The 10,000-nt window shown below is 36.0% G+C and overlaps 2 protein-coding genes across 7 annotated transcripts in view; one reads left to right on the forward strand and one right to left on the reverse strand.

Moving 5' to 3' along the window:
- The window catches only part of LOC106875727 (uncharacterized), a 95,289-nt gene extending 94,328 nt beyond the window's left edge, over positions 1-961 (reverse strand). For all 6 annotated transcript variants that reach the window (XM_052967234.2, XM_052967233.2, XM_052967232.2 and 3 more), the window contains exon 1: positions 833-961. In XM_052967234.2, the coding sequence (XP_052823194.1) occupies positions 833-936 (104 nt within the window). In that variant the 5' untranslated portion in view covers positions 937-961. The remainder of the gene's footprint in view (positions 1-832) is intronic.
- An 82-nt stretch (positions 962-1,043) lies between these two features.
- Positions 1,044-10,000, forward strand: part of LOC106883147 (cyclin-dependent kinase 20) — a 55,783-nt gene continuing 46,826 nt past the window's right edge. The window contains exon 1 of the mRNA XM_052967235.2: positions 1,044-1,380. The gene's annotated coding sequence lies outside the window, so the exon portion shown is untranslated. The remainder of the gene's footprint in view (positions 1,381-10,000) is intronic.

Below are 10,000 nucleotides of genomic sequence, written 5' to 3' on the forward strand. Positions count from 1 at the left end.
ACTACATTTAGAAAAATAATAAAAATTCAGATCGTTAAAGTAAGGAGCGTGAATGGTTGTTTACAATTGCTGCTTAATGATAGGGATGCTTATAATGGTGGTGGTAGCGGTGGTGGTAGTGGTAGTGGTAGTGGTGGTGACAACGGTAGTAGTAATATTGATGATAATGTATATCTAACAGCCACAAAACAAATGTGAAAATAGACTAAATCCGTTTTTTCAATATAAATTTGATGAAACAGAAAATGAGACGACATAATTCAACGAGTATGTAAATATAGCACTATTTCTGGAAGAGAAGGAAGACGATCTGCTATTCTCGTATCCACTAATTATTATACCAACATATTTTGTCGACAGTACACAAGCACATCGCAGAAATAAATATGTGATTGTCGGAAAAGCAGAATTATGATGAAATTTAAACATAATAATTAAAATTTGCTTAGCAAACATTAAAGATTTTGAAATGTATTGATGTCAATAAAACGTAACTAGGTTCAGCTAAAGAATGTGACGGGGGCATCACATATACAAACAAAACACAAGAAGAGCCACTTAGGTTAGATAGAAATACATTTCATCAAAGTGGTTAAAGTTTATTTAACAATATACAGAAAACAAATAATTACATACTAAATAATAGAATAAAGATGCATTGCAAAATCGAAGATGCCAGAAAACTAGTAAAAAAACTGGGTGTATATAGAATTGTTGATGGAAAAGAGAAAAACAGTGCGGCCTGTTTAAGAGGACGGGTCTATGTTTAGATGCATGCTAGTTTTAATTATGTAAACGAACACTGCAAAAAGGTTAACAGATGTAAACTTACTTTCCATGAAACCAGTCATTGCAGACGTCACATTCGATCATAAACCGCGTATCATCATAAGGCAGGCGACATAAACAATACACAGGTTCACCATCAGCCGCCATGATGAGGGTTTCCCCTTAACAGAACAATGATCCGGAAGTGACACGAGTGTGTGTTGCATGATGGGTAACTGACACTCATTCCCCACTTTACCTCTACCTCAATCCTGTCGACTCCTCGCCAACTTGCTCTGATTTCTCTCTGCCACAAACAGCTCAGTCATAACTCTTCACACATAACTCATTTACTGGGACTAACAACAATAACAACACAAAAATGTAGAACAGCCGTCGTTGTCCTTTTTTCTTTTGCTCTGCCGCCATGTCTTTTTTCTTATTTTTACTAAAAATGACGCATTTTATGTTTTAAATCGTTTCTCTTTTTTTGTTAAAAATAATCTTTTTTTTTAATTAATGTTTAAGATATATAACCATGTATATTTATTTATCTAAATGCCATTTCTGTGTGTGATTTTGTTTATTTTCTCTGCTCAAAAATTAAGAAGTGTGAGTATTGAGGTGTTTTTACCCTCGACTGCATTTTTAAGCTTATAATATTGTGTTTGTATTTTAGCGAAGCATCTGAGCATTGGTATATTCTCATATTTAAAATATATTAACAAATAATATAGCTGATAATGAAATAATGTGCTGCTACTAATCTGTTTGCCAGAGTAGTTAATTCCGAGTTCATAAAGTGAATCATCGAATCCCTTTTCCAAATAAATTACGGCATAACTACAGGGTTTTATTTACTTCATTCATTCTTGGGACGGCTCCTGTAAAGGTGAAATAATTTCTGAGAAAAGGTCATTTAAGATATTGTTTTGTAGATAAAATTTTTAAGTAAATGTTTTTTTTTTTTGATAATTGTAAATGTATTTTATTTATTTGTTTTTTTACTTTATTTTCCGTAAAATACATTTCGTGATAATTACTCATATCGAGTTATTTTGTTGTCTACATTCCCTCTATTTCAACGTACCTTTATTTCATAGTCTACTATATCGTCTTCCTGCGCAAATTCAAATTCAGTCTCACCGCCATCCCCATTTGTAAAAGTGTAAAAACAAAAGCTATTCAGCAACATAAAACTAATGTACTAGCTCTCAAGTTTTTTCTGAAGTCTCTCAAACTTTTCATCATCCTACCTACCTCACCATTATGCATCTGCGGGGTTGATTAGGCCAATAAATGTTGTGACTTTATATTTGGAGGAGAGTTATTTGTAGCATCATTTTGGTTAAAGAGATGAAATAAAACAAAAGTACCCACTACACTCTCAGAGTGGTTGGCTTTAGGAAGGGCATCCAGCTGTAGAAAAATTGCCAGATCAGATTGGAGCCTGGTACAGCCTTCTGGCTTGCCAGTCCTCAGTCAAACCATGCCAGCATGGAAAGCAGACGTTAAACGATGATGATACATATTCTTGTTTCAGTCATTTAGGCTGCAGCCATGCTGAAGCACCACCTTTAGTCAAGCAAATCAACTCAAGGACTTATTCTTTGTAAGCCTAGTACTTATTCTATTAGTCTCTTTTGCCAAACTGCTAAGTTACAGGGATATAAACGCACCAACATCGGTTGTCAAGTGATTTGGGGGGAAGGGGACAAACAAACATACACACTACATATGATGGGCTTCTTTCAGTTTCCATCTACCAAATCCACTCACAAGGATTTGGTTGGCATGAGGCTATAGTAGAAGACACTTTTCTCAAGGTGCTACACAGTGGGACTGAACCTGGAACCATGTGATTGGTAAGCAAGCTACTTACCACACGGCCACTCCTGCACACATATATATATATTCCATTGGAACTTTAAAAGTTTATAACAAACTACACTCTTGCTTTGAACTATTGCAAGTGTTATAGGATGCTGAAAATGAGTTTTGAAATTGTAATGGCTTGTGAAGTTCGAAGGTTTTGTACATAACACTTTCTGTGGGACAAGTGAGTTTACAAGAGGTTGAATTCTATGCAACTCCATAAATTTGGGAAACTGGATTAGAAGGAAGAGGATATGTATGGCAAAGAAAATAGTTTTAAAAAATTACTAAAGTTTTCTTTTAATCCTTTACTATTACAGATTATGTCTACATAAAAGAAAATTATTACATGAGAGTATTTGGTGCTTAATTTAGTGAGATTATTTAACCACTTTGTTAGTCCTCATAATTCTGATGAAACCCACTGACCCTGTTTAAATTAATTTTGAAAATAATGACTTTCATAAAACAACTTTTATTAAGCTGGTAGGAACAAATTTACAAGACATTTTGGTTTTCATAGTTTTAATTTGAAGAACTAAGGATGTTCTTGGACAGGTTGGTATCAGGAGAGTTAAACTAGATTAAGTCTACAGTCCTTTCGTTATTCTTTATTCCCTAGCTCACAACTGGAAGGGGAGGCTGTCCTCTCAACCAATATGCTACTGGATGAAGAACTCTAGTGATGTTATTCCATGCTTTCCAATCCATAGTGCTGGCTTTAGCATGCTCGAGGTCAAGGTACTACAACTTCAGGTCTTCCTCAGTTTGTATTGCCCAGGTCTTCTTTGGTACACTGCACTGGATTCTCCAGTGTGCAAGTCAGTGCCACCACAAAAGTTGGTGTGATTGTCTTCTGGTACTTATCTTACAGACCTGGCCAAACCACTGAAGTCTGTGATGCCAGACTTTCCCCATTAATATATTGAACACTCCCTATTCTTGTTTCAATGGTTGAATCTTAAGAAATTTTATATATACATATATATATATATATATATATATATATATATAACTAATTTAAGATTTAAAACCATTTACAACATCATTTAACGTCTGTTGTCCATGCTAGCATAGGTTGGACATTTTGGCCAGAGCTGGGGAGCTGCATTAGACTCCAGTCTGGTTTGGAATGGTTTCTATGGCTGGATGCCAGCCACTTTATAATGTGCTGGGTGCTTTTACATGATACTGCCATGAGTGTTTTATACTACCAGAAGGATCCATCTTAACACTCCTGCTTTAGAGTTTCAGTGGTTTCAAATATAGACTTTGCCAAATGGCCGTTGTTCCACAAAATAATATAAAATGTAACTCTTATCTATTTTCTTAATGTATGTATATTTAAAATATAATTTCCAAAATTAAATAACAGTTGCATTTGTTTTTCTGCATAACTCCAGTTTCACTGGTGATGGAAACTTGGACAATTTAAGCAGTGTAAACTCTGGAAAAAGAAAAATGACGCAAAACAATGTTTGACAAATGTAAAGAATATGATTAAAACACCTATTTTTGCTAGTTTGTATATTCTAAATTAAATATGTATATAAAATTATATAGAACTTTGCTTCCTATGCATGCATGATGAGACAAATCATCAGTAACCAAGTCAGTTGTTATTCAGAGTTAGTGCCCTTCTAGACAATTTGGAGGATCATGTCTTGCTTGTACATTATGTATATATATATGTGTGTGTGTGTGTGTGGAGGTGCAATGGCCCAGTGATTAGGGCAGCGGACTCGCGGTTTCGATTCCCAGACTGGGCATTGTGAGTGTTTATTGAGCAAAAACACCTAAAGCTCCACGAGGCTCCGGCAGGGGATGGTGGCGAACCCTGCTGTACTCTTTCACTACAACTTTCTCTCACTCTTACTTCCTGTTTCTGTTGTGCCTGTAATTCAAAGGGTCAGCCTTGTCACGCTGAATATCCCTGAGAACTACGTAAAGGGTACACGTGTCTGTGGAGTGCTCAGCCACTTGCACGTTAATTTCAGGAGCAGGCTGTTCCGTTGATAGGCTCAACTGGAACCCTCAACATCGTAAGTGACAGAGTGCCAACAACAAACATATATATATATATGAGGCCTGATCAAAAAGTATTGGGGACTGGCTTTTCTACATTTCATCTTCAAAGTAGTCTCCTTATGAAGTTACACACATTATCCAGCATTATTTCCATTGATGGAAGTTTTCCTGGAAACTCTTTTTGGTGGGGGGTATAGTAAGCAGCTACCTCATTGCATCCTCTTGGATTTCCTTGATGTTGTGAAATCATGTGGGTCTTCCACTGTGAAGACAGAACCTTGGTTTCAGGATCATAGACCCACAATTCATCAACTGTTATGACTGTTTCCAAAGTTTTTGTCTTCCTTGGCAATCAAGGAGATCCTGTACAGCTGAAATTCAATGTTCTTTGTGAGAGGACCTCACACTACACACTTTTCTTCTAAGTACTGCTATAAGCAATGAAAGTGAGTCAGAGCGTCATAACTTAGTGTGCATGCATGACAAAGTTCAAGGTCAATCTATGCCAAGGGGCTTTACTCTGTTTGCTTTAGCTCCATTACCATAGCAACAGTCTTGGTCATTTTTTTTTTACACATTCCAATCATTTGACTGCAGCCATGCTGGAACACCATCTTCAAGGGTTTTAGTCAAAGAAATCAACCCCAGGACTTATTCTTTGTAAGCCTAGTGCTTATTCTATTGATTTCTTTTGCCAAACTGCTAAGTTACAGGGTTGTAAACACACCAACATCAGTTGTCGAGTAATAGTGGGGGGGGGGGACAAATATACAACAGGCTTCTTTCAGTTTTTATCTACCAAATCCATGTGGTTGAGAAGCAGCCAAGTGTGGAACTGAAAAGACCATAGTTTAAATGAATACTTAGTACATGTGTTTGGTAAAGTATGTTTCTTAGTAAAAGGCCCTATGGGATGCTCATCTGTTTTTGCAGGTTCAGTGATGATGACTAGATTCATATCATAGGGGCCAAATAACTTCTATGCATATTGAGTACATATTCAGAATACACTGGGTAGCTGAATGTGTCAGGTACCATGTTATAGTTTGTGTGCATTGTATAAATGGGTATGTTTAGTTTGGGCTATTGTATATTTTAGTTGATGATCAGTTTCAGTGTTGGTGTGTGTGTGTGTAGGTATATATGGGATAAGCAGTTAATATGTATGTGAAGATTTCATAAGTAAATTGTGAGATGAAGTAAGAAAGAAAATTTTAGGGACAATAGTTGGAGATTTGTGAAGGTAAATTTCATAGAGGTGTCTTAAAGTCTGAAATCTTTGCTCTTTTGTGTGTATAAATATAATCAGATTCAATGCATGTCTTACCATATGCTGATATGCATATAGTGTATGTAATTGACTTCTGGTCAATATTGATGTTGCATGTGCTTGTGCAGGTATGTGGTTAGTGTAGCTCTAAGGTGTTAATCTGCCTGGATTGAAGCTTATTTGTATTTAAGTACGTGTGGTGTTATTGTAGTGAAGTGGATATGTATGTGTTTTGAGTATTTTGTGCATGTATTTAAAGTTTGTGTTTATCTATGGCTGGGTATGAAGGTGTCAAGTGTTTGTGCTAGTTTCTATAGATTTATGTGGTATGGCTAAGTAGATTGATAGGTCTGCAGTACAGCCTATGTACCAAAAGAAGCCGTGGATTATGTGGTGTTTTGTAGTAATACATCAATAATGTGTTGTAAGTGGACAAGGCCATCTACAGCTTGTTCCCCTGGGTTGAGTGCAGGTTGACAGTTGAAGTAGGTTTTAAGTTTTTTGTGCTCATAAATGACAAGTTCAGTGTTTTTGGTGAGGGGTAGTTCAAGGGGGAAAATAGGATGTGTATGCAATAGTTTGTCTCAAGACAGTGTAAGTTCAAAGGACACACTGATGTGCCAGAATAGTTACAGGATTATTGATTTGATGAAGATTATCAGGGTGTTTTAAGGTGACAGTCTACACTAAGTTGTGAGTGGTAGCAATGGTGTGGAGAAGTGCTATTGTAGAAAGGAAAGATTCTTGCAGTGGTTTCAGTCTTTAGGTTGTAGCTGTGCTGAAACACTGCATTCAAGAGTCTATCAACCCAAGAACTTAGTTTATCAAAAGGATGTATCCTCCTTACTATAAAGGGACATTACTCACAAGATACTTCAGTTTGATGCACCAATCTATCAGCAGCCCTTGCCTGACTGTGTGTATATACATATGTTAAGATTCAGGTACTTAAAGGTAAGGCACTAGGTTAGATCAGCATTAAAATGCATACACAGCAATTATTGATGAATATCAACATCAGTACAGAAGGATATTCAGGTTATGTATGCAATTAATTGAACTCAATTGAGTATATCATCAGCCCTTAGGCTAATTCAAAAATGCACATTTTATTAAGTATATAACATTCTATTACAAGTGTTGATCATAGAATCACCAAATATGTGTGCCATGGATTAAAATTTTTTTTAAATGTCCTTAATCGGAAAATTTGTGTATTCATTTGAAGAAAATGGTTTTTTATAATGATATAATGTGCTCACTGATCAGTTAAAGAATTTGTTAGAAATGGTTGTATTGAATTAACATCTATCCATCGTTTGTTATTTATTTATATATATATACACACAAATAGCAGGTTTCTGTTTTAACAAATTTCACTCAATGCATTAATCAACTTGGACTATGGCCAAAGGTAGTTGTGCAGTAGAATTGAACTCACAACCGTGTGGTTGCAAACCAAACTTTTCAACCACACATCCATGCTAGTGTCAATACACATGTTCATTACAACACAGTAATATGATATAAAATCACATGCTTTAATGGGTCAGTTTACAGCCTGTATGAATGTACTTATGAAAAATTACTTTTTCATCAATATTGGCCAATGTAAAAAAAAGAACATTAATCTCTAAAATGCAATCATTCATATCTAATTTTATAACACTTGCAGTTTATGACGACAAACTCATCCATACTTAGAATTTGTCTAAAACTGACAACAGAATGAAGCAGCATAAACTGAAAACTACTTATTGAGTCCCATCTCAGTATGCAAAAATTATTCAGACATCCAGTTCATGTTTATATTTGCATGCATGTTTTTTATTGGGTCATCCCATAAATAATGTGGGTTTTTTCAATTGCATGAGCTTAAAGTCGGAGGGGGGTGGGATAGGATGAACTACCTGCATCAACTTGCTATAAAAGCAGGTAGCAATTTTATCTTCTCTTATTCTTTGTGTAAGTTTTGAAGAGTGCAATTCGATTTTAACAGTTATTTTTTCAAAGCTTTAATGGAAGTGACAAAGGAGCATATTTTGCTTTACGAGTTCAACAAGGGCAACAATACAATGGAAAGTGCAAGGAATATTAATGCAGTATATGGGAGTCAGACAATAAGTGTAAGCCAGTGTCAGTGGTGGTTCCAGAAACTATAGCCTAGAACATGAGCCTCATCCTGAAAGATTTGTAGAGCTTGACGAGAATGTCCTGCAAACCCTGATGGAACAAAATCCCATCATAACTGTTGAGGAACTATCAGAGAAGCTTGGACTTGGTCATTCAACCATTCATCAACACCTGCATGACATTGTAAAAGTCAGCAAATAGGGCCTATGGGTTCCTCACAAACTTTCTGAGTCTAATCACGCACAGAGAGTGAATGTGTGCTCTTCTTTGTTGTCACATCTCATGAATGAACCGTTTTTAGACTGAATAGCGACTGATAATGAGAAATGGGTTCTCTATAAAAGTGTCAAGCGCAAAAGACAGTGAGTAGGGAAAGGAGAAACACCGGCACCCCAGGTCTTCACCCACGTAAGGTGTTGTTATCTGTTTGGTGGGATATGAAAAGTTTAGTCCACTTTGAACTTTTAAACCCAAACCAAACAATAACAAAGGAGATCTACAGTGAGCAGCTTAAGTCTGTGCTAGACGAAAAACAACCATCTTTGGTTTCAAGATAAAAGGTATTCTTCCATCAGGATAATGCTCAGCCACAACAGCGAGGATGTCATTCCAAAGGCTGGAGCAGTTTCAATGAGAAACAATTCTCCATCCACCATATTCGCCACACGTTTCCTCCTCTAATTATCATTTATTCTGCAGTCTTCAAAGTCATTTGGACAGAAAAAATATTAATTTTGTAGAAGAGGTCAGAACAGTACTAGAGAAGTATTTTCCATCATGGACAAGTGAATTTTGGAAGAGGGGCCTTGCAAATCTGCCATATAGATGAAAGAGCATTGTAGAAAATGTAGGAGAGTATATTTTAGATTAAGAAAGGACTTTGTTCTTAATTTTGAAAAATGAAAGAAGTATAAAAAAACCACGATTTATGTAAACTCTCTTAGAAAAGAAGGAAATAAGATATATTTTGCAACAATGCTTGACTCTCTCTCTCTCTCTTTCTCTTAATATATTTGAAGTACATATTTTAATTTTATAATGTTTTTAGATTAGATTATGATGGAAACAAAAGTAATATTTTAAGTATTATGGCTGGGTAGATGAAGTACATTTGCATAACAGATTTATAGGCAAAGGAGTGGCTGTGTGGTAAGAAGTTTACTTCCCCACCACATGATCCCTTGTTCAGTTCAACTCTGTGACACCCTGGGAAAATATCTTCTACTGTAGCCCCAGGTCAATCAAAGCCTTGTTAGTGGATTTAGTGGACAAAAACTAAAAGAGGCTTGTCATGTATATGAGGGGGTGCTGAAAAGATCCTGACTTTAAGGGTATCACAAAAGCTTATTTGGAGACATGACCTTCTGAGTTCTTTTACAGGGTTTAGAAATACTGAAGGACCGCTGCAATAAGTGTGTGAATCTTAGAGGGGAATATGTTGAATAAAATAACTGATCCTCCTGTATTTTCTTTTTACCCAAAGCCAGGAACTTTTCAGTGCTTCCCCCTACCACTGCTTGACAACTAGTGTTGGTTTACATCCCCATAACTTAGTAGTTCAGCAAAAGAGACTGATAGAATAAGTATCAAGCTTTAAAAAAAAAAAAGTACAGTGATATGTTTGACTAAACTCTTCAAGGCAGTGTCCCAGCATGGCTGCAGTTCAATGACTAAAACAAGTAAAAGATATATAACATTTGAAGTGGAAGGGTTGGCCCCCTGTGGGCTTCACATGCCTCTGTTGTTACAATTTGTTAAATTAGTCATCTGCAGAAAAAAAACATGATTAAGAAAGGAATAACTAAGAATAATGTGGAAGTATCAGACAAAGTAGTTAGAAAAGTGCCTAGAAGTTGATGTTTAGTTTGACATCATCTTTAATGAAAAGCATGCAAATCATAACCATTCGGTCTTTTTCAGGAATTA

This window comes from Octopus bimaculoides, chromosome 4 (assembly GCF_046866305.1).
Source record: "Octopus bimaculoides isolate indiv1 chromosome 4, ASM4686630v1, whole genome shotgun sequence".
Lineage (NCBI taxonomy): Eukaryota > Metazoa > Mollusca > Cephalopoda > Octopoda > Octopodidae > Octopus > Octopus bimaculoides.